The sequence below is a fragment of the Lissotriton vulgaris genome, chromosome 10 (genome assembly GCF_964263255.1).
Source record: "Lissotriton vulgaris chromosome 10, aLisVul1.2, whole genome shotgun sequence".
In the NCBI taxonomy this organism is placed as follows: domain Eukaryota; kingdom Metazoa; phylum Chordata; class Amphibia; order Caudata; family Salamandridae; genus Lissotriton; species Lissotriton vulgaris.
This window is the reverse complement of record NC_141698.1, coordinates 610,711,465-610,736,087: the sequence shown is the minus strand read 5'-3', so window position 1 is coordinate 610,736,087 and position 24,623 is coordinate 610,711,465. Positions and strand designations below refer to the sequence as shown.

The 24,623-nt window shown below is 44.1% G+C and overlaps 1 protein-coding gene across 1 annotated transcript in view; it reads left to right on the top strand.

Annotated features, from left to right (window-relative positions):
- The window catches only part of TTC21A (tetratricopeptide repeat domain 21A), a 427,059-nt gene that overhangs the window by 200,702 nt on the left and 201,734 nt on the right, over nucleotides 1–24,623 (top strand). Inside the window, exons 16-20 of the mRNA XM_086941450.1 lie at nucleotides 14,341–14,413; nucleotides 14,552–14,662; nucleotides 17,465–17,603; nucleotides 19,745–19,848; nucleotides 22,245–22,433. Of these exons, the coding sequence (XP_086797576.1) occupies nucleotides 14,341–14,413; nucleotides 14,552–14,662; nucleotides 17,465–17,603; nucleotides 19,745–19,848; nucleotides 22,245–22,433 (616 nt within the window). The remainder of the gene's footprint in view (nucleotides 1–14,340; nucleotides 14,414–14,551; nucleotides 14,663–17,464; nucleotides 17,604–19,744; nucleotides 19,849–22,244; nucleotides 22,434–24,623) is intronic.

Here is a 24,623-nt window from a genome sequence, read left to right as displayed (position 1 = left end):
AATCAGGTGGTATCCGGACCGGACTGGTGGTTATAGCGTCCTTCATATACTCGAAGGCTTGTTTCTCTTCAGTGGAAGGGTTCTGGAATCGTTAAGGGCTCACCCCTTTCTGGAGGAGATTGGTTAGTGGGCTTGCTGTGTCCGCAAAGTTAGCAATGAATCTTCTATAATACCCTTTGAGACCAAGAAAGGCTCTTAGGTCTTTTTTGTTGTGAGGGAATGGGGTATCCTTTATTGCTCCGACCTTCTCTGTTTGTGGTGCTATTGCTCCCTCACCAAGCATATACCCTAGATATTTCACTGTAGTGTATGCTGCTCTGGATTTTTTTGCGTTAACGTGTAACCCGGCCTCCCTGAGGGCGAACAAGATGGTCCGTAGGTGTTCTTCTGCCCAGGATCCGCTGAAGATGACGATATCGTCCAGATACACGGAGCAAAAGACTCGGAAGGGAAGTAAGATCCCATACATCAGCCTTTGAAAGGTAGCCGGTGCTCCATGTAGTCCGAACGGTAACACGTGAACTCAAACAGCCCCTCATCAGTGGAAAAGGCCGTTTTGTGTCTGTCCTCCTCACAGAGAGGCACTTGCCAATACCCCTTCGTGAGGTCTAGGGTCGTTATGTATCGGGCCTCCCCTATGCGCTCAATCAATTCATCGACCCTTGGAATAGGGTAGGCATCAAATTTGGAAATGGAGTTTAAAGCTCTAAAGTCCATACAGAACCTTGTGGACCCATCCGGTTTAGGAACCATAACAATTGGGGAAGACCAGTTGCTGCGGGACGGTCTAATGACCCCTAGGCGCAACATCTCTTGTACCTCCTTTCTCACGGCTTCACGTCTGGCCGCAGGAATCCTATATGGTCGTGGCTTAACCTGCTTCCCGGGCTCAGTCTCTATTCTATGCTCGATCAGACCGGTACAACCAGGCTGATCGGAAAACAGATCGGAAAAAGGCCTGAGGGTGGCCTCAAGTTCCTGCTTCTTGTCGGTCTCAAGTTCCTGGTTTATGGGAAGGGTCTCTAGGGTTGAGGTCTCGGTAGCCATAGGTAGACTGAGCTTAGCGTTGCGGGTGGCGATCCCAGCCATTTTTTAAGCATATTGATATGAAAACATTGTTTTCTGGCCGGGGATATCAGTAAACGGTAGGTGGTCTTTCCAATGGTTTCAATAACCTTATAAGGCCCCTTCCACTCTCTCTGCAACTTCTGCGTCGAAGTGGGCTGTAGTACCAGGGCCCAATCCCCCACATTCAGTGTTCTCCATCTCTTACCTCCATCATAGGTTTTTTTCTGTCGTACCTGACTCTGTTCTAAGTTGGAATAGGCAAGATCCCTCAACTTCCCCAATTTGCTCCGTAGGAGCTGGGTATACTCAAGGAGTGACCTCGACTCCTCTTGTTCTTCCCTTTCCCAGGCCTCCTGGGTTATCTCTAGAAGAGATCTAGGCTGCCTTCCATAAAGCAACTCAAACGCTGAGAAGCCAGTTGAGCTTTGTATTTGTGCCCGCAATACATAAAGTGCCAAGGGAAGAAGTCTGTCCCAATCTTGTTTTTCTAAAGACAGTATCTTCCGTAGGGTGGTCTTGAGGGAACGGTTGTACTGTTCTACCAGCCCATCTGTCTGGGGGTGATAGGCCGAAGTGCGGATTTGTTGGACATTCAAGGACTTCGTTACCTCCTTCATAAGTCTGGATACAAACGGGGTCCCTTGGTCGGTAACTATCTCTTTAGGGAAACCTACCCGTGAAAATAGCTCTAGAAATTTCTTTGCTATGTTCTTTGTAGTGGGGGACTTAAGAGCAAAGGCTTCCGGGAAGCGGGTGGCGTAGTCCACTATTACCAATGCGTAGGTGTTCCCCTTAGATGAGCGTGGCAACGGTCCTATGATGTCCATACCCACCCTCTCGAACGGCTGTCCGATAATGGGCATAGGCTGTAAAGGCACAGCCGGGGGTCTCTGTGTATTCCTCCGTTGGCATATCTCACATGACCTACAACAGGTGGTAGCCTCCTTGTATAACCCTGGCCAAAAGAACCACTTCGTGATATTCTGAATTGTTTTCTCCGCCCCAATGTGCCCTGCGGTCAAATGTGCATGTGCATAATATAACACCTGTTCTCGGAAATCCTTAGGTACCAGAAGCTGCTTGGTATCCCCCACCTTTCCCTCCGGGTACAGTAATCCGTCTTCTATGATGAACCTAGGATAAGGGATGTTTGCTACACCTTGGTTGGCATGAGCCGACTCCCAGGCATTGAAGAGCGTGGAGTCGTTTGCCTGTGCAAACCGGAAATTACGGTCTAGGGTCCAGGGATCTGCTGTGATGAAGGCGTCGCTAGCTTTTCCTTTTGATATCTGGGGGTGTGTCCTGAACATGGCTAGGAAATCAGGATTGTCGACACCCAGAATCCTCTGGGAGCGTCTCAACCGCTCCGACCTTAACCTTACAAGGGGTTCTACCTACCGGTTGTATCACTACCTCCGCTAGGGCATAGGGTTTTACGTCCCCATGGACGCATCTTATGAAAACCTGGGATCCATCTATGAGTTGATGAGGTCGGATAAAGGATTTTTGCATGACTGATTTACGGCACCCAGAATCTAGTAATGCCCTCACCCACTTCTGGTTAACCATTACCCTTACGTAGAAAGAGGGTCCCATTTCGGCTGTATACATCACAGCTCTAGGGGCGTAGCCGACTTCCATGGGTTCTTCGCTAGGCTTCTTTCTTGGGCACATACGGGCTATGTGGCCCCACTCTCCACAGTCGAAACACTGGGGCCCTCTCATCACTGGGTATTCGAGCCTGGGAGGTTTTGGTCTTGGTGTTTCCAGGGTGGTTCTTGTTTTCTTCTCCAGTTTAGTGGTTGCTGGAGTCTTCATCTTCTCTCCATCCCAGGGGTATGCCTTGGGTTGTGCCCTAGAATACGTGGAGGCCATTTCGATAGCCTGCTGTGAGGTCAGTCCGGCGTTTTGCCTTAGCCACCTCTGTTTCCCGTAGGGCAAAGCCTCCATAAATTGCTCTAAATAGATGCAGTCCATTATCTCCTCTTTGGTTTTCTCCTCTGGTCTGATCCACTTATCTGCTGCGGTCTTTAACCGGAAGAACAGTGTTTTTGGATTTTCGCCTGCTGCTCCTTTTTCCTTTCGAAACCGGACACGGTAGGCTTCAGCGTCCATGCCTAACTGGTCCAGTATTATGGTTTTAACCTCGCGATATGGAGTCACCCCTGTAGCATTCGCTACTTGATAAGCAGCCTGTGCTTCCCCGGATAATAGCGGGGCTAGAAAAAACGGCCACTTCTCTTCTGCCCCGCCGCAAGCTCGGGCAGCCCACTCAAAATTAGTCAGGAAGGCGTCGGGGTCTTCTCCAGGGTGGAATTTTTGTAGGGACACCCTGGATGGATGCAGTACGGGGGCTCTTCTTCCGGTCAAAGGTGCACTGCCTGGTTCTTTTAGTGCTTTGTGTAGTCCCTCTATCTGAGCGGACATCGCTGATTGGAATGTCTCGTGATCCGCCTGGGCCGATGTCATCTGGCATTCGACTGCCCATTCCAGTTTCTCTTGGCCCTTGATTAAATGCTGTATGAGTTGATCCATCTCTATTATCGGGATGGAGGGTTCTGATCCCACTTCTGACACCAGTTGTTGCGGTTCAGAAGGAAGGACACTGACACCAGAGTGAGGTAAACATGGTTTTATTTTTATAAATGTCTTTTTCTTGCGTTGGGACCTCCTTTCCCTTGCTAGCGTGGCCGGATCCAATGTTGCAGCTAGGTCTCGGGCTCTACGGGGACTTGACCTTCTGTCTTCCTCTTCCGAGTCTCTGTCCCGGGTCGGGTTCCAGCGCCACATAGAAGAGAAAAGAGATAGACTCTCAGGGTTCTGTTCTCACGGTAAGCTTTCCCGTGGGGTAACCTGGGGTAGTGAGGACACCGGTGAATGTGCACAAACTATATATAGTGCCGGACGAGTGAGGGGAACTTCGTGAAGGATAAAAGGTCAAGGGAGGTAGGTCAAAAGGAGTGTGGACAGGTATGGGACACTGTACACTATTTACATGGCGGCTCCCCGCCTTCCCCACCAGCCTGCTACCCGGTCACGCACCTGTGAGAGCCACACTCCTCCTCTTCCTGGAGTGTGGCTGGGCGCAGCGTGGTATTGCGGGCCTCCTGGCGCCGCTCCTCCTGGATTCTTCACCTCTTTTACCTCCGTCAACGCTCCTTGTCCGTCCTCTTTGTTCCGTCCTCGCTCTCCTCTCCTCTCCGTCTCCGCGGCGTCTGGGCATGCTGGTTCTTCTTCTTCCGGGTATTTGTTTACTCCTCCTTGCCACACGTCACGAGAAGGCGTGACCACCTGTCCCCTGCCGCATTCGTTGAGACTTACGAGCACGTCACAGGGGGGTGTGTCTTCCCGGTCTTCCTCGTCGTAGTTAAAGGTATAGTCCTCCTGCTTGGTCCACCATTCGTCGGTCTCCGATCCCCATGAGTTCTGTAGCAGAGAAGGGGCGTGATTACTGTCAGGGTTCCACCAGTCCGTATCTGTAGCGATACCCTCCATCCCGTTACACTCAGTCATGGTGTAAAGTTCAGAACTGGACTGGAGAATGCTTTGGTGACCAGTTAAGTGTCTAAATGCTCCTTAGTGGTCCCCCCTGACCATCTTCCTGCCAGATTTGGCAGGAAGATGGGCATTAAGACATGATTGTTCAATCAATAAGATCTTTGTCCCCTTCTAATCGAGTGCAGGTCCTGGGCGCCGGGAAACCTCAGGGTAGCTGTTGCGCCATATAAATTAATTAATTAAATAAATAAATAAATAAATTGGTTGCCCTAGTGGTGCCGGAGTAGCTAAACGCAACTCTTTCCAAACTTTACGGTTGCGAATGCTTGTTTGCTGTTGTGACTAAAAGAACAGAGATTTATGTTTTCTTTAAAAATCTATATCTCTATGTTAGACCTGGCATCTTTGGCGTGGTTTTCACTGATGTTTTGCTTTCTGACATCTTGTTTTGCTGACTTCACTTTTGCTGGTTTTAGCATTCTGGGCCCTTTAACCCTTTTGCCAGGCCCAAACCTTCCATATCTGATAGAGACATCTAGCTCCAGATTCCTTAACTTAGAATATCCCCAGGCGTCAGACTGGATCCAGAAAACTTTCTGCAGCAGCACATCTGTGCGCGGGGGTGGCGCCGCTCGGCTCCGCCCTTACGTCGTCCACGGACATGATGTCAGCGGAGCCATATGTCCCCCTCCCGGTGCGCTGAAGTCAGTATTCTTCTTCTCCGCGTCCCAATGCGGATCCTGGAAAACCAGAAGTTCCTTGTCCTGTTTTATTTTTTTGGGGAGCCTTCTCAATGCCTTTGACGTCATGGAACTGTGTTCGATGCCTTCGGGCTTTAAAGGGTGTGAGATGTGTGCGCCCAGATGTCTGTCACGGACCGGCACGCCATATGTATGTGGTGCCCGGGGGTGCACTACGACTCCAAAGAGTGTGACGCCTGTCAACAAATGAAACCCAAGTCCTTGAGGGAGCATCGTATGAAATTGCTGGCCGCACGGCTGTCCAGCCCTGCACCTTCGCGCCGCCGTTCTCCCTCTCGGGATTGGGCCTTTTGCCAAGGTCGTTCCGGCGGACGTCGTTCAGAGGCGGGTAAACACAAACGTAATTCGCGGAGGTCTTCCTACCATACGCTTGACGTTGGGGCCCGTTCCTCTCGCTCCTTGCCAGGCACGTGTGCCCGGCAGTCGTCTCCTCCACACCCTCTCTACCCAGCAGTTGGAGCGACGCAGGCCCAAATGGAGGCTTATTCAAAGGCACTCCACTCTTTCTTTGGTTCACCCCCTCTCCCTTGTGCGTCTTCGGGCCCCACAGAGGTGGAAGGCACTCATGTCGGGACCTCGTCGGAGGATACATCCTCGCTCCGGCTGCGTGCATTGACTCCGGTTCTGGAGTTGATACGACACAGACAGTACACAACCCAGAGGGCCATTCCAGTCGCCTGTCCAGTCCACCCTTCCAGTCACCGCAGAGCCCTGTGCGGCTTCCTGCGCTGACGTCGGATGCGGCACCGGGTTCGACGCCCTGTCGATGTCCTTCCTCCCCGCATATTGAGGTGGGATCGCCGTCGGGCGGCACCCAGGCCGAGTCCCCTCTAAGGTCGTCGACGTCGATACTACTCCAACTCGGCGTCGGTCGACACCGGTGCCTGCGCCTACGCCTCCTCTTTTGCATGAGGTTGACGTTCCTCTGGACTCCCCGGGCGTCGATTCGACTCCGACTCGGCATCGGTCGACGCCGGTGACGGAGCCAGCGCCTACGCCTTCTCTTTTGCAAAAAGTTGACATTCCTCTGGACTCCCAGGGTCTGAGATCATATCAGTGCCCCTTAATCAGGTACCTAGTGTTGCGTGGCCTTCAGATCAGCCTCAGGCTTCTCCACTTTTACCGTCTAGTGGACGGGTTAGTCTCCAAACGTCTCCTACCGACGGTTGATTGTTGCCTCCCAGAATGGCGACTGAGGCTCGAGTTGCCTACGCACGGGCTATTCCTTGCCTTCTGATCCTTTACTGGATCTTTTCCACGTGGAGCCTTTGCTGCCCATTGGGGGATCTTTATTTGATATCCTGCTTGGCACATCGGCGAGGCCCTCATCGGGTGACCCTGTTGATCGGGCTATTGTCCGGCGACACCGTCGGGCCCCAGATGATCCACTCTGCCTGTCGCTTCTCCTCAGAGCTCAGGGTCTGGTTGTTCAGGCAGCTTTTGACTTGAGACCTTCCTCCGCTTTGCCGTTGTTACCTCCCACCAGGGAGTCTAGGTGGTTGGACACATGTGGTTGCCAGCTTTTTGCCTGTGCCAGTGCGGGCATCCGCGCATTAAATACGTCTTGCGTGTTAGCTTTACCCTTTGGGACTTAGTCGAGATCCTTCTTCCTTCTTCCTTCTCTTCCTGAAGGGCCACGGGCAGAATTACATTGCCTTCTTCTTGATAGCAAGGGAATGGTGCAATTTTCCCTTTGATCTTCCCTTGATGCAACTGACTCTGTGGGTAGGGCTCTTGCTCGGTCTATGGCTTCGCGCCGCCATGCACGGCTGTGCGACAGTCGTTTCCAGACAATGTTTGGGATGCTCTTGGAGATCTGCCATTCAATTAACGGGGACCTTTTTGACAGCCACGCAGATTCAGTGGTCTTCCGCTTCATGTCTGGACTACCGTAACTCTTGCGGCACAACTGTCTGCCTTATAGTATCTTTTTCTTCTGCATAGACGATGTTGCCTTGTTGGTTTGATTTTCAAAAATGTCCTGGGTTCTTTGGATAGTGTAGGCGGTTGTTCCGCCTTCTCAGTATTTGTTCAGTACATCCGGATGGCTGGTTCTGTCTTCCTTTCAGTCCTCTGAATGTTTGCTTTGCCTAAAAGGACTCCCCTCACAGGGGTTGAGACTTACCCTATGTGGGGTACTTGCTGTCTATTGGGTAGCTGCCTTAGGCCTCACAGACATCCTTCTGTGGGTCAGGCTGTCCTCTTTTTCTGCTGTTCTGCGATCCTAACGTTAGCATCACTCTATTACACTTTCGGTTCCAGTTGGCTTCAGTTGTCTGTAGTACTTCTAAGCCTCGGTATGGGTTCCTTACCGTGCGACCTCTGCTTTGCCTGCCTTCACGGGGCGTTTTGCAGCATCACAGTGATCCTCTTGACCATGATGGCTGCTCTTCTTTTGACGGCCGCTGTCTCTTGCGGCCCTTTTTCTGTTCAGTTGAGGCACAGTTCTTTCACGGGTGATGCCCTGTCATCGTTTTGCGCCAGTGAAAAGCCCCCGCTGTGCGGCACGCTTATTAGTGTTGGCGCAAACTGGGAGTGCACCCTGGTATGATTGCTATCATAGGGTGTGTGCGTTGTTGCTTCTGTGGTCCTGGTTCTCCCTCCCCCCCCAAGGGTTGGGTAATAGTTTCTCGCACTTCAGCCCTTACTGGGCTTGTCTTTGAAGATGGCAGATTTTTCATGTACGTCTCTGCTGTACATTGCCTTGTGCCCTTGTTTTCTGGGCACTTTCCCAACAGGAGTTTTCCCACATTCCCTGCTGCTTCCACACAGGTGTTTTCCACACTTTGCTTTGGGTTCATACTGTAACACTCTCAAGGGTAGTGTTCTATTCAGGATACTCGCTTCTTGGGTCCCTGGACCATTAGGTTGGTCCTAACTGTTTCCACTATCGTGTCTAGCTCCAACTCCTCATCTGTCTTGAGGGGGACCGTTGCTCCTCCCCGGCAAGGGGCTGATGTTGCTTATGGGCCTAAACATTGTCCTGTCCAGTTCTGCTTCCACATGACTGTTGGTTCTATATATGCTCTGTGCTCTTACACAGCAGAATCGTGCAGGCAACTTTCCGTCATGCGGTGTCCGTGGTCCTTGACCCTGTCTGCTCGTACTACATGCTCTTTATGTAGGGTTCCAGCTTGCCTGGTGCCCCTTTTTGCTGGTTGCCTTCTTGTTATTGCGTCTCTTGCATCTGGGCTGCTCACGCTACCCTACAGGAGGGTCTTTGTTATACTTTGTGTGGTTCTAGCGCCCACAAGGTATGCTTATGTATCCTTCAATCTTCCACTTGACTATCGTTCTTACTGTAGTCCTGTTTGGGTGCTTCTGCTGGTTGGCGTCAGCCCTTTCACATGTCTTGTGACAGACCGACTATGTACTGGTGTGTCTTCTGTTTCTAGTACTACCGGCACTTTCTAACCATGGATTGGCATCCTGCCAATGCTTTCCCACGTATTTTGACTGGTGCAGGTTTCAACAGTGCTTTTTCCACTGTTGTGCATACTGGACCGGTATGCCCTGACTCTGTCATACCAGTTGCCATCTCTCTTGGTTTTACTTACGGTCATCACGCCGGATCCTGTGGATCCATCAGACCCTAGGTTCAGTTCCACTTCTTTGCGAAATCATTAACTTTCCTTTTCACACCGACATATCTAGTATATTTTTCTTTGTCTCTCCCGGTATACATACGGGGGTTTTCATGTTGTCTTGGACGGCTTGTGGTGCCTTTGCCTTTCAATGTTTTCTGCTCTTTTCTGAGCTTGCAGTCCCCACTGTGTTTCGTCACCTTGTTGACGGCTACGTTCCCTCAGGAACTTGATGGGGTTCAGTCCCAGACCCGCCTCCTCTATGGGTAAGGCTTTGGTATCTATTCTAAGTTAAGTAATCTGCGGCTAAATGTCTATCAGATGAACGAGTTACTTACCTTCGGTAACTATGTATCTGGTAGAGACACAGTCTAGCCGCAGATTCCTTAACGCCTGCCCGTCCTCTCCGTCCTCTGGCCTTTCTTTTTACTAGTTTTCAAGATACAGTACCTGGCACTGTCCTTTATGGTTCTATTTTTCACCATTCAATTTCTTTTCCTTTTTCATCATTTTCGCACACTGTTCACATTTTCTCACATTTTTTGGTGGTGGCTCTGCGTTGAGGCGCAGAAAAATTTCTCAGACGAAAACTGACGTCAGCGCACCGGGAGGGGCATATATTACCAAAGGTAAGTAACTCGTTCTTTAATACATATAAGTTACCCCTAAGGTAGGCCCTGAACAGCCCCAAGGGCAGGGTGCAGTGTATTTAAAAAGTTGGACATGTACTTTTAAGTTTTACATGTCCTGCTAGTGAAGAACTATTACATTTGTTTTTTGCTCCTTTAAGACCTATCTCTTCCATGTGTTAACATTGGAATTACCTAATTACATCTTATAAGTATAATTTCCGTTTGGGACAAGAAAGATATTTGGGGTTTGGTGTCTCTGGACAAACAATTTAAATCACAGCCTATGGTAAAGTTGGATTTTAAATTGTAAGTCTGAAAATGACACTTTTAGAAAGTTGGCATTTTCTTACTTTGACCATTCTGCGCCTATGCCTGTCAATACACATCTGGGGTGAGTGACAGCTGGGCTTTGTGCATTCCCTCTAGACCAGAGGTCTTCAAACTTTTGGATGCCGAGACCCCCCTGACAAAATTTCCAGGCGTAAGGACCCCCTCCTGACAAAAATTTCGAGAACTTGGTATTCCTCATCACCTACTACCACAAACGCTCCCAGTTCCCACGGCAAATCATTTTTACGGTGGGGAAATATTATTAACCAGTGTTTAGCACATTAAAGGTTTGTGGGTGACTATAGTTTGGAGTCACAGGCTTACTACACAGTTCAAACAAAAAGTCTCCTAAAAGAATTGTCCAAAAATGCACAACAGTACTTTCTTTTTCCTAAACAAAACATATTTTCTCAAAACTTGATAATGCATTTCAGAACTAATGTGACGGGTGTGCCTGCTTTTCTCCGCAGAGATTGTCAATTTGTGGATGTATTTTTGCTACTGCCATCCTTAGGTTGTGCTCCACCTCAAGTCTAGAATGGTACTGAGGGCCCAATGTGGGTGGCCCAAATACCGGTCGGTAACTGTGAAATTCGGTAAATTTCACCATTACTGTCCGGTATTTAGCCATTCCTAATGAAAGGAAGGAATAGGTAATAAGGAATCGGTAAATACCGATTCCTTAATCCCGATTCCTTATTGGCCTTGCATTTAAGGAATCGGTAATACCGATTCCTTTAATGCAATGTAGAAAGCACATAAAAGAGTGCTTTTGAGCCTTAAGGAATCGGTAATTACCACCAACTACAAGTTGGTGGTAATTACCAAATTCCTTTAAAAAAGCACTTTTTTGCTTTTTTTGAAGTGCCATGTGTGCCGCATGTGCACACATGCACATTTCAGGGGGGCAACAGGGTGTCCTTTGGACACCCTGGCACCCTTGAAATACCTCCCGGTATTACCAATTCGGTAATACCGAATCGGTAATACCGAATGTCTTCACAAGTTATTCCTATGGGCCTCCAAGCCCATAGGAATGAATGGGTACGTATTCGTTATTACCGAATCTCAATTACCGATTCGGTAATAACGAATATTAAGGATTCAGTATTTTTTACCAAATTCTTACCTACATCTGAAATACCGATTTCTAAATACCGAATCGGTAAAATTCGGTAGTTAGAATCGGTATTTCACTATTACCTACATTGGACAATTAGGGGCATATTTACAAGCCTCTTGCGCCACTTTTATGTCACTTTTAAAATGGGAAAAGTGACGCAAAAGTGGTGCATGGGGCTTGTAAATCTGCCCCTTAGTCTTTAATTCTGCCATTTACACAGTTGAGTCATAGCGATTTTCTTACACTTAACTTGACTCTCTTGGGAATGAATTTGACCCCCTTCAACCACTGCCAATCCCTTAATTCTCTGTGAGGTTTCTACCATCTGAGTGCAATCTATCTCCAGCACTATGTCTAATGTTAAATTTATTGTGAAATATGAGTAATTATTTTTCCTGCACCTTTTTGTTATTTGTTTACTGAACTAACACGTTTCTTAATATCTTGTCAGTAAGGAATTACATCTTTAAACGATCTCAATGTTGCCATATGGCATTTTTCTTTTGCAATAATTTAAATATTTTTTATATACAGCTAACTAAAGGTGATAAAGTTCCTCATTTTCTTCTCTATCAGTTAAGAAGGCAGTTTTTAAAATTGCTTCCTTTCTCTTTTTTTTAAACGTACCGTCATTAACTATTACATACACATCAAAACAGCCCCTTCATTCCTTCCAAATAATTGCAAACCTTAAAAAGTTGGTGGTGCCACCATACTTTACAGCATGACACTGTGGGAATATCCAGTTCACTATCTCAAGAAAGTGCAGTCTCTGTGTGATGCGCAAAACTATGCTTTCCTCACTATGTCAAACATAAGGGCACCTTTTCTTAAATTATCACCAGGTATTTCAAGTGCCATAAAACTATGCACTAAATTGCCACAAGCCTGCGTAGATCGCTCTTCAGGTTGCTATTCCCACAAATGATGTGTGTGCAGCAGCTTGCTAGAAATCCCATAACTTCAGCTATGCGTGCCTTCAAAAAATGCCTCCACCACAGTATCCTGATGTAGTTGTACATTTGCACTTTTGGAATCAAAAAGGAAATTCCCATACTTCGTGTGTGTGTGTATCAGAGGGGTTAAAAGCCATCTTGGAAGGCACGGAAAGAGGTTGCTTTACTTGCAAGTTTTGTGAAGCTTTGGTTGCCTTGGAAAACAGGAAACTGCCGGGAGATCGGATTTCAGAGGCAGCCCAATGAAGAAGCGAGAAGAGGACACCAGCTAGAACACTGAAGCACTCCAGAGCCTTTTACACTCCACAGGTGCATATTTATGTCCCCAGTTCCCGGCATTTTCTGGTGTGCATCGTGCAGTTTCTCTGATTGGAGGACAGTCGTCTGTCCGCCAATCAGAGAGCTCCTTGTGATGCACTTTCTGGAATCCAAAACGAAGGGTAAACGTTTTGGATTCCGGAGTCAAGCAGTTCCAAGCAGAAGTGCGGCAGGAAGGCGCGACCCCCTTTCCACGACTCCACGCCCCCCCTGGGGGTCGCGCCCCACAGATTGAAGACCCCTGCTCTAGACAGTCACACACAAAGGAAGCTGAGGGGTGCATGATGGGCCAGTCACATCCTGATGGGCCATTAACGTTCTGGTGGGTCATTCTGTGCAGAATGATAGGGGGGAGCTGCCTCTTGTACCTGAATAGGGCTGCACCTGTCCCCACACAAAGAGCTGCATACCCCCTGTAGTGAGCCTACAGCGAGCCTGTAGCTAGGGCAGGTAGGGCAGGGACCTAGTGCACTTAAAAGGCCTCTCTTTGAAGTCTCCCCCACTTCCAAGGCCCAACTGGTTAAAAGTACTGGACCCCTGACACCACCACTCAGTGCACTTCTGGACCCGAGAACACTCTGCCAGGAAGAAAGACTGCTGTGCTGCTGAAAGGACGTTCACTCTGCTGGACTCTTGCTATGCTGTGCTTGCCCTGCTGCCTACTGCGTTCCTTGCTTGGTGGTTAGAAGGACTGGACGTGAATCTCCACATCCCCAGAACCAATTGACTCCAAGAGCTTGCTGGCTTGCCTCCTGTTCTGAAGTTTCAGGGGCATCAAAGAATTCCTTCCACCCTGCTACAGCTTTTGAACTCTGGCAACTGTGAGTCCTGCCCTGCCAAGTGTTGCCAATTTAGTACTGGGCCCCTAAGAGGTGGGCTTACTGGCGGTTTTTGTCGAATCTACACAGTGCTGACTTTGCGTCGGTCGGAACTGGCGCATTCTCTTCGATGCCGACGCATTGCCACTTCGAAGCATTTCCCCACAAGTGTTATTTGTATAGATTTAACCTGATCTGAGAAAAATTGCAAAAGACTGAATGAATACAGTTTTTTATTGTGCTGAATTACATAATCCCATCTTTGTCATACAGTGTAAGAGGGAAAAGATGTATTCACTCTTGTTGGATTCAACCTGGGTCCTTTTTTTTTTAGATTGGACAATATTTTCCCACATTTATCATTGAAAAACTGAATACAAAATGGGGAAAAGGAGAAATTAGTGACATGGTCCGGTGGCCTTTTGTATCTAGGACTTTTAAGTTCCCCAGACTGTTTCGGTCACAAAGGTGTGTAGGTTTTTTAGTTTGTCTAAAAAGCTGGCAACACCCAGAGCCTGTAACTGATCCATAGAGTGCAATAATTTGTAATTGTGTACCAACCGTGCATCGCTTAATACTAACAAATGACATCAATTGAAATTGATAATCAAGGCAAACTATCCGTTTTTCGATTTGCTATAATTTGTGCATGCTCCATTCATGGCAAACATTGAAATGTTTACTTACTTTAAGGGATTTTGGCATTAGCCACCCTCATCAGTTTGCTTCTTGCGTTCAGAAACCATCATTCATTTACATGAGACATTCCCTTGCATTCAAATTTATAAACATCAGCTCAATCATCTAAATCTTTTAATAGTGCCAGGGATCATTCAGTCCCTGTGATAAAAGCTCCAATTATCCCGACTTACAAGTACGTCACTTGCACCCTTGTTTTAGGAGCGGTAACTCTACTTAGGGTTTTTTCAGAAACTATAAGTCGATCTGAAATGCCCTACAGAATATATGTATACAGTTATTTCTCTTGAAATAGGTTTTCTAGTCATTTCTGTAGGTGAGTCAGCGAATGAAATGATGCCACAACTTTGAACGTGCGCCAGATATACGTTGTATGAAAAATATTTAGCTCTTTAAGTAGGCCTACCACAGCACGTTCATTATTGATTATCCTTTTGAAATTAAATTCATTTGAGTTGCAGGCCTTGGTTGCTTTTCATATTGAATCTGTAGAAACAAAGATGCTTTTTACTGAAACATATTCTAACCATCCCTCTGCAAAATGTTTTTGCAGAGAGCTTTGCGAGCATTTGGCAGGCCCTCAGACCAGCCTTCTGTTGGGAGATGCATATATGAAAATTCAAGAGGTATGTATATGTTTTCGATCGCGCTCTAAAAACTGATAACATCAATTTGATCCCATTAAGTCAGAGAGAAGCGAAGAATGCTTGCTGAGCTTGCAAAATACCCGTTGCTGATAGGTCTTTCTTCTCTTTCTTTCTTAGCCAGAGAAAGCTTTGGAGGTGTATGACCAAGCCCATAGGAGGAATCCAACCGATGCAGCACTGGCCAGCAGAATCGGGCAAGCCCTAGTCAAGACCCATCAGTACAAGAAGGTCTGAAAAATAACCTATTTTACAATTGATGATGGCAGGACATGGGGTTAACATTCAGCAGCTCCATCCGCATGTTGTTCGGTTGTGTTTCAGGTGTTCACAGACGGATTTTTCTATTACAGCTGCGTTATCTTTTATCGTACATTTTTTGGTACATGGTGGCCATATTTTTATTCTAAGACCACACGCAGTTCCTATTGCTGTTATTCAGACACATTTGGATGAGTGTAGAGCATTGTGTTATGCAATGTCCAGCCACCTTGCCTCTGAAGAACAATTGAAGCAATACATTTATACCATTTGAAAACAATAGACACTCATCAGCAGCTATGTTATGTGTAAACTTACTCATATGCTTCCTCCTGTTGTTAATTAACCTTTTAAGCTCAATGGGCATTTCTCCTGTTGGTGGGACAGTGTGCCTTTATGCTTTTATAACTGGTTTTATATGAAGGTTTCCAAGTAAAATATGTGTCTTTTCCCCACAAGTGTTATTTGTATAGAGTTAACCTAATCTGAAAAAAATGGCAAAAGACTGTTGTGCAAAAAGTATGTGTTTCCCCTAAAACAGAATGAATACTGTTTTTGTTGTGCTGAATTACATATTCCCAGCTTTCTCATACAGTGTAAGAAGGAAAAGATGTATTCACTCATGTTGGATTCAACCTAGGGTCCTTTTTTTCGACAATATTTTCCCACACTTATCATTGAACTTCGAAAAACTGAATAAAAAATAGGGAAAAAGAGAAATTACTGACATGGTCCTGTGGCTTTTTGTATCTAGGGCTGTTAAGTTCCCCAGACTGTTTCGGTCACAAAGGTGTGTAGGTTTTTTAGTTTGTCTAAAAGCTGGCAACACCCAGAGCCTGTAACTGATCCATAGAGTGCAATAATTTGTCATTGTGTACCAACCGTGCATCGCTTAATACTGAAAATGACATCAATTGAAATTGATAATCAAGGCAAACTATCCATTTTTCGATTTGCTATTATTTGTGGATGCTCCATTCATGGCAAACATTGAAATGTATACTTACTGTAAGGGAATTTGGCATTAGCCTCCCTCATCAGTTTGCTTCTTGTGTTCAGAAACCATCATTCATTTACATGAGACATTCCCTTGCATTCACATTTTTAAGCATCAGCTCAATCATCTTAATCTTGATCTTGACCATGACCCTAACTTAAAACCCCTATCTTCGGTTTTCTTCTCTTTTATCCCCAAAAAACAAAGACCTCCCTTACCAAGCTAACCCGATTCTAGTGTGCTGACATTGAATTTAAACATTTTGATAGGGTGTTTGCAAATCCAGTGAGGCATGTTGTACTTCCCTACCCCTACTTGTCAGGCGTGAATTCATAGTTTTTCATCATGTTCTGATCATATGTAACCTATATGCCACTAACGCTGCATGTGTTTCTACACCTCAGAATGTATTATCTTGTATCCTATTGTGTAACCCTTTGTCGTATTTGACAACCCCTTTTTTCTCTGAACAGACTTTGGCCTTATGATCTACTTCACGCTCCTAAAATGATTAAATACATCTAAATAAGTGCCATTAATGCACCCCAATCTTCTCTGCATTGCACCAATAATTTTGTGGATCCAGCACAACATTTAGCAGTTAGACACTCTTTAAGGTGATTGTGCAGTGGATGTTAACTGAAGTTGTATTTTAAGATTTTTGTTGAAAGTGCTGTAGCTGTTTGTGGGTGCTTTGTAACCTAGTTGAAACTGCAGCATTCAGAAAGAATTACATTCCACTGAATACCCTTCTGTCAAAAGTCATAAAAATATGTGGCTTTAATTCTTTCCTTTAAACATAATAAAAATATTTTTGAGATTTAAAATTTCATATACAAAAATAACATAATACAATCCATATATATCATGTAGGGGAAATCCTCTCAGACAGCCCAAGTAATTTTTACAAATAGACACATCTACTAATTGTGTCACCAGGTTTCTATGAATTCATTCAACTTACCCAGATTCCCCGTACATTGTAGATCTTGTCCCCAGTACTCCTTCACCTACAGCATTTACAGTCCCAAAAAATAAATAAAATGGATCCTGGGAACAGGGCGATCTCGGCTTTAAAATGGCAAAGTGCAGGTGGATACCTTATTTATCTGGAAAAGTGGCCAACAAAAGTTGGAGCTGGACCCACTATGTTGTCACACTTTTCAAATGTTGGCTTAGCCACTACGTGGCCTGATCAAAATTTGGTTTCAAATTGCGCACCTGCTAGTTTGTGATCGTGTGGGATTTACAGATACGCTGTTTGCACCCTATTACAGACTTGATGCTTTAAGTAGAGAACATGGGGTCCCTGGGGTTAAAGCAATATTTTGTGTGAAAATGGAAAATCTAAAATGTGTGCAAAACTAATGCATTGTCCAATGGTTGAACCATACATAGAGAATTAAAGAATTAAAGAAATGGCAATGTTAAATATTGCTTTTGCTAACCATAACTTCAAAGTTTAAAGGAAAGCAAAAGTCCCCAACTTTCATGTCATGGGACTCTGGCTCCAGCCTGGGCAAGCATGGTGAACAGTTACACTTCTTAACTTGCCTGAGCATGTGCGCCATATTTGTGGAAGTTGTGTGGCCTGACCGAAAATCCATTAAATACAACATAATTAGCTTTTTAATTCCATTCCTTGGTAGGAACTCTGAGACCCCAGTTTTCCTTGGGGTCACTATGTGACTTTCATAGACAATGAAACAACTCTGCATGATCTTGTAAGCTCCATTATCTTCTTACCATGAGGTGACTTATTGTAGTTTTTTTAGGCAATAAACTACTATGAAGCCGCAGAGAAGATCAGTGGACAGGATTTCCTCTCCTATGACCTCGCAGAACTCCTCATTAAGCTCAAACAGTATCTTAAGGCAGAAAAAGTTCTGAAATCGGCGTTGGAACATGATCCGGGTGAGATTTATAATGTTCATTTCTGTCGTGTTTAGTATAATCATGAACGAAACTGCACATAAAATGAAATAAGTCTTTAAGGGCTTTAAGATCTGTTTCATGGGTATCTGGCTAGATGAATGGACTACCTTAATTTACTGTCATCACTATTTTGCCAGAGGTAGGCCACCATACATCAGAGAGACTTGGCATGTGGTGAGGAAGAAGAAACAAGTTAGGAGATGCAAGATTGTCCTGAAACAAGGGTTGCATTAGTGGCTGTTGAGGTGGATACTGCCAGACTGAGGAACACCAGTTTACTTTCATGTTCTCTTTTTCTTTCAGACACTTTAATTCTCCCTCTCTCCTCCCTCTATTTCTTTCCCTCCACCTTTGTCATGTCTGTCTTGGCATTACCGAGTCTACAAATCTGGACTGTAGAGTGGAGATGAACGGGCTGCAGGCAATTGCTAGGCCTAGCCCCCCCCCACCTGTCTGCCAAAGGTAGCATGAAGAGAGCAGAAAACGCTCTCTCCTCACCTCCCACTCCAATCACCTGCTCTGCCCCCCACTCCATCCTTCATACAATGCCCCTAAAAATAACTCAAACATGTTTACCACCTGCTACCATCAAGTCTTTATTATGTGGCGATTTGGGCCGGTTGGAAAATATGTAAATTTGTACCTGGCATTCCCACATCTCCATGTTGTTCCTCATTCTGGGGACAATTGTAATCTGCAAATTTGAGCACAGGGATACTTACCGTTTGGTATTCCTGCACCTCAATATAGGTGCCTCATAATGCTTGTCCTTGTCCGTTTTTTCTAACGGCTGTCTTAAAACCTTGCATGAAGACCTTTGTGAGAGAATTAGTGGTGTCTCTGTGTTATACTTGGACAAGGAAGCTCTTTAATCTTACTCTTGCACCAGTGGTGGTCCATCAGTCTCTTGGTTATACAATATACAAATTCCTAGATTTCAAGTACTTTTTTTAATAGTTGATGTAAGCAAACTTTCTTACATCAGCATTAAGCGTTTGAGCTGTGGTTCCTTTAGGTGCTTCATTGGGCATAGGTACACCCAGCTTCTCCAAGGTTTTGTTTTGGTGAAGCAGAATGCTGCCTTCTATTGATTAAGTCAGGAATTGATGGTAATGCAACCTCTGGTTTGGTAAGTTATATGGAAATGGTTCAGTCTTTATAGTGATTGTCTTATTTATTTGCAACCCTGCCTATAACTGTACCTCCTCAAACTTCTCTGTTGCGCTGTAGATTGTATCTTAATTAAATGTTCTCCGCTATAATAAAGAACAAAACATCAAATCAACAACTAACGTGTAATGTTTCGAACTGCATTGATATTGTCATTACAGTGAATTCCAAAGAAAAGTCTTTCCTAAATGCTGACTTAGTGTGGTTGATCAAATGTAAATATATATTGTTTGGTATTTAAAACATGATTAGAAATAGTAGTGCATTTTTATTTATTTATTTATAAAGGTTTGTATAACCAGAATTTGACCCGAAGGTATCATAGCGTTTTACAGAGTTGGCAACAGCAGCAATTGCACTAGTTACATATTGAGTAAATATAAATACATAGAGACAGTATGTAAAAGAAGTTTGCGAAAGACAGTAGGCTATGTTGACAATATCGTTTTGGGTGCTTTACGGAGTAAGAGCAGCAGCAATTGCACAAGTTAAATGTAGAGTAAATAAAAAACAATAGTAACAATATGTAAAATAAATTTACCATGGATAGTAGTATAGACGGACCAGAAAGGTTTGAGGTAGCTACGGTAGGGTGTTGTGAAGGTGGGGAGAGTAAAGGCACATTTTTTTCCTGAGGTAGTGAAGCTCAGTTTTTTTTGGGGGGTTGAGAGCTTGGGTGGGTGTAAGACATACCAGCCATATGGTTTAAGGTGGGGGGTTTAGGTATTTATTGAAGAGAAGAGGTTTCTTCTTGGATTGAGGGAATGATTGATTGTCACGTAAATCCTGAGGCAGCAAAGTCCAGATTCTGGGAGTGTTCCAGTAGTGTATTAATGCTTCCATTTATGTATTTAAATGATTTATGTGACCAGATGGAAAACTTACGATTTAATTAATTTAACATTCTCCACATATGTCAGTGCTAATTTCTTACTTGCATTTTCTTTCAGTGAATGATTTGCCTTCAATGGTCAATGATGTCAAGTACCTGATTTTACTAGCAAAGACCTATAAAATCATTAAAAAAGAAGAAGTGGCAGAGACATTTAACAAGGTAAGGAGTGGTAAAATATTTAAACTGGATCTGACGTCTCATTCTACTTTTTGGGTTTGACACAAATATATGATAGCCATTACAGGCCAACCTGGAAAGGTAAAGGAAAACCATGGCAGACCACCATTTCTAGTTGTTTATGCTGCTAAGGTTTTGACCCGCTCTTCAAGATACATTTGTCCTGCAGTTTCCAGTCAAACATCTTCTGTTTCTCCACACTATAAGCCAAAGTTCTATCCAGAAAAGGAATAGGTTTCCTGTATCAGAAATGTAGCAACATATGTTTTCTTTTAACTTGCTGGAGCAGGAGCCCTGCTTAGCTAGTGATTCAGGGCCGCAGGTTCCTACATTCCAACACAGCTATTTTTGCAGACTGCACCCGAATAGATAATAAAGTTTTACCTTTCAGGGCTACCCCGACCATGTGATTGTACTATAGAATATCGAGGCTAGGAATATTGCGATACATTAATTTCATGGTCAGAATATCAAGGAGCAAAATATCGATAGGCAAGTGCATATAGAGGAAGTATAGATTTACTATTCTTAACTCTCAAATATATGCACATTGAAGATTTATATTGTCAAGGTACATATATGTGAAGCTGGGTATTGAAAATCTAGGCTTACCTTTCAGTATTTTGTCCCTTGATATCGTTTACACGATATTTAGTACCATCGAGATTCCTACCTAGAAATTCGGGGAACACATCTCACCATATCTGAGTTGGGGTCCCATGGATCCGATTTCAACAAGTCTTTTACTCATTGGAGCACTGCTCCACAGTAATAGGACACACAAAGTCTGCCTTCAGGTTCCCCTTCTATAAATGGAAGAAATATGTCTGAAACACTATTTTCATAGAACCATTAGTGTGATAAAAGCTCTTAGGTATTGCATGGGCATAACTTGAAAAATGTACAATAATCTAAAAAGCAAAATCATTTTGGAAAGAGACTCCACATCAGCATGTAGAGTACAATCTCCCATGTCGCTTTATGAACACATCTCTGGATAGTTTCCTCTGCAGTGCAACTAATCCCAGATTTCTAGATGTTAAAGTGAGTCCCTGAACTCTCTAAAGAGGATAGCAAGCTGTTGTTGAAACCTGAAGCTAGGCTTTTCGGCTGTGGGTAGAGTACCGTTTTTGACGGTTAATAATTTATTTAGGAGTTTTTGTTATAGCGGGAACTCAAACCAAAGGTATCAGAGCACTTTACATGAGCACCTGTTGCGTTACAGATGGACACATTCATTTTGTTAAACAGGGGGGGGGGTTAAGTGATTTTCCCAGAATTGCGGGATGTTGAACGTCCCTGCCGAGGCTCAACCCCAGCTACGAGGTTGACCGCTCTAGCAGTATCATTCTGAAGTCTTCATCTAATTCAAAAACTGTAGGGAATGTCGCTATAGAGTCAGTCATGAAAATCAACACGCCACCTACATCTTGTTAAATAAGGTGTGGGATTCTCATACATTCAATTCCATAATCCCAGCTCCTAAGTCTCATTATGCAGGCGAGTGGTTTAGCCGCCAAGACTGACAATATGAAATAGAGTGAGGACAACCATTCCTGGTGCCTCTGTATGTGCTAAATCTTAGAAACCAATAAGCATTCAAGAGATTCTGTGACATTATTAAGGTCACAAAGCTCTGTGTAAATTATACATAAGGAGTAGCATCAACAATCAAGAAAACTTCTAGGCCTCCCAAGGAATATGGAATGCGCAATATAAATACCGAGTCAATACAAAACTGAAAGAGCTTTGAAATGAAATCAGTATTACGCCTCTGTAAGGCAGCTCAGTTGGTAATAATATATGAGTTGGGTAAAAGTTTCTTTTGTGTGTTACAGTGCTGCAGCACATCTGCGGTAGCAAGCCCTTTTTAGAACATGGTATATGATTTTTAGTAAATACAAACTGGACATTTGCATCCGCCAGTTTCTGCAACATCAGTGTTTTGCATCAGAGGCCTGTATGGCTTCTTCTTCCTTCCCTATTGATACCGCACTCAACCTTTACTCCTTGCCCAAGACTGGCTGTCCCCACCTCCCCACATATGTCCGGTTCTCCCACATATTGCTTGCACGATTTCAATGTATTTTCATTTAATGTATATTGCCATTTGTGCATGGACTTCATGTCACTTTTCAATTTACCAGTGAATTTAATGCCTCAGATGAAACCACATTATATTTTAAAATGTTCCATTCTTTGTATTTCTACACAAAGCATATGCACCTGTTTCTTTAACTGAAAAGATCTCTTTATATAAAATGAATCTTATTAGCCTCCTTCTTATACACTCTTGGTAAAGGACGGCTTTCATTGTGGAATTTGGCAGTTATTTTTCTTTTCCCTACTGATTGGGCACTTATTTTGTATTCCCTAAGGCATTTGAGATCCAGTCCAGGGTCCTAAAACGTGTCCATGTTGAACAGCCAGAGATGGTCCCGTCCCAGAAGCAGCAGGCGTCCGTTATCTGCGTTCAGCTTGCTGAGCAGTACTTGGACCAGAAGGACTTCGAGAAAGCTATAAAGTATTACAAAGATGCACTGTTCTACTCCGAGTCGGACAGCAAGGTGAGAACAGAGCTAATCTAATGTCTGCTTCCATGAGCATAGAACTATGTAAGGTTTAATATCAATGTTCAGTGCTTCTCATATCAATGTTCAGTGCTTCTCAGCACAAGCAAATGTTTAAGATCAAACCATGTTTTAAAATACTGTGAAGGTGCAAATCCTAACACTCATACTGAACACATATTAATAGTGGTTATAATGTGGAAAGCCCTATGAAATCAGGAGGTCTTCTGCACTCTACCTCCTCCTATTACACAGATGGAGTGCCTGTAGCAAAGAAACAGGTACCTGAATGTACTTGTTTTGGCAGCTTGAAACATTCACTGCTATTCTACAGCCCCCATAGCCTTGACATGCTTTATGGTCTCGCCTGCCGATGCACTTTTTCTCTGCCTTGTATGGCTACCACAATGTTGTTATTATTTTGTCTAAAGGGTTGTCTATCTTGGTTGTATTACCCACACCCATAGGAGGTTCTGGGGCTTCATTGAATTTTAGAAGCCGAGTAGATTTCTCTGCTGACGGCTCCTCTTCTTGGTGACTACTGTCAACCATTCTACTTGGTTCGAGGTTGAGGTGTTTCCCATGTCTAGGACTGTTGCCTCCATTTCTTATGAGCTTTTTAGGATTTAACACAGAGTGCTGTCCCATAGTACATGTCTGCATGAATGTTGGGGCTTGTATGTGAAATTTCTGAGCACAAATGTAGCCGACAATCTGATGTCTTTACAATACCTAGAATATAACTGGAAGACTATGGTGCGCAATGCCGGTCAAGAAATGCATACAGTACCAGATACACATCCAAAGGTACATTTGTAAGCTAATGGCATGCAGCACCACAAACTTGCTAGTCATGAAAGTGTCATCAGAGAGGCAGATGTGGTACTCAGGCAAGAGTGCTTTTGCAGATTCGGACCCCAGAATATTACTGGTCATTCTCTTACGTGATGCCTCTGAATGTGTCAAATTGTAATGTCAAGAAAAATCATTGCATCTACACTGATCTTTACCATTACTACAGCCACTCAAGGTGCTGCTACTTCATCATCAAAGGCTTGCAGGAGCATGCATGTTTGGAAAAGAAAATTGTTGTCCAGTTGATCATATATTTTAAAGAGAGTATTGTCTGGGGTTCTGAAGACATACTGTGGTTCTATTGCTGAATGGATATAGAAGCATGGTGCAGTGAATGAGTCTTAAAGGAGGAGTGTAGAAAGATGATTGCATGGTATAGGGTATGCATAGCATAGGGGGTAATACTGTAAGGTTATGAAGGTAATTGCTCTTTAGGTAAAGGTTGCCATAGAGCCTGCACCCTTGTTGAAAAGGTGCAAGGGTCACTCAACGTATCTTCTGTTCCCCAAGAAAAGGGTTAGAACTTAATTCAGTTTGAAATCTCTTCTTCAAAACTGAGAAATTTAAGATTCTAATAATTCAGCAGTTCTTACAAGCACTGCAGGAGTAGAAGTGGCTGGTGTCTCTAGACTTCCACATTGCCATATGCGAACTGTTCAAACGGTACTTGAGTTTTGTATCAGGGAATAATCATTAACAGTTTGTGGTCCTAAATTTTGGTCTGAAGTCAGCTCCCAGAGTGTTTACCAAAGTGATTGTTTTAGAAGTAGGGGACCCCTATATAATAATGAACTTGCTATACATAGGGAAATAAACTAACTTGGGTAAAGGTCTATAGACAAGTTATATCACACTAATGAAAATTAACTGGAGAACCACTTAAAAACCCACATGTAAAGGACTAATCACCAAATTAATTCAAAATATTTATTATGTTTTTATTTATTAGTCAAGAAATTGTTTTGCAATTATTGCTTGTATTTCATACTATTGTGTTTCCAAAATCTAATTCATTATTTACACAGCAACAACATGAATCTTCATCAAAATCACATAGTAAACATATACATTACATAAAACATAAAAGACGATAGAGGCAAAACAGTAAGTAGACACATGAAGGACGATGGAGGCAAGGCGGTAGATAAGAGCACTACGCGCGTTTCGGCTTGTAAGCCTTCATCAGATGACTGTCTATTGTACGACAATTAAAAATAGGTGATTAGTCAATTCAATTCAGTCAATTATGTACAGTGGGCATTATGAAAATGACAATAATTAATATAAACAGTACATTTATATATTCTCACTCAAAGACAATTAAAAATACAG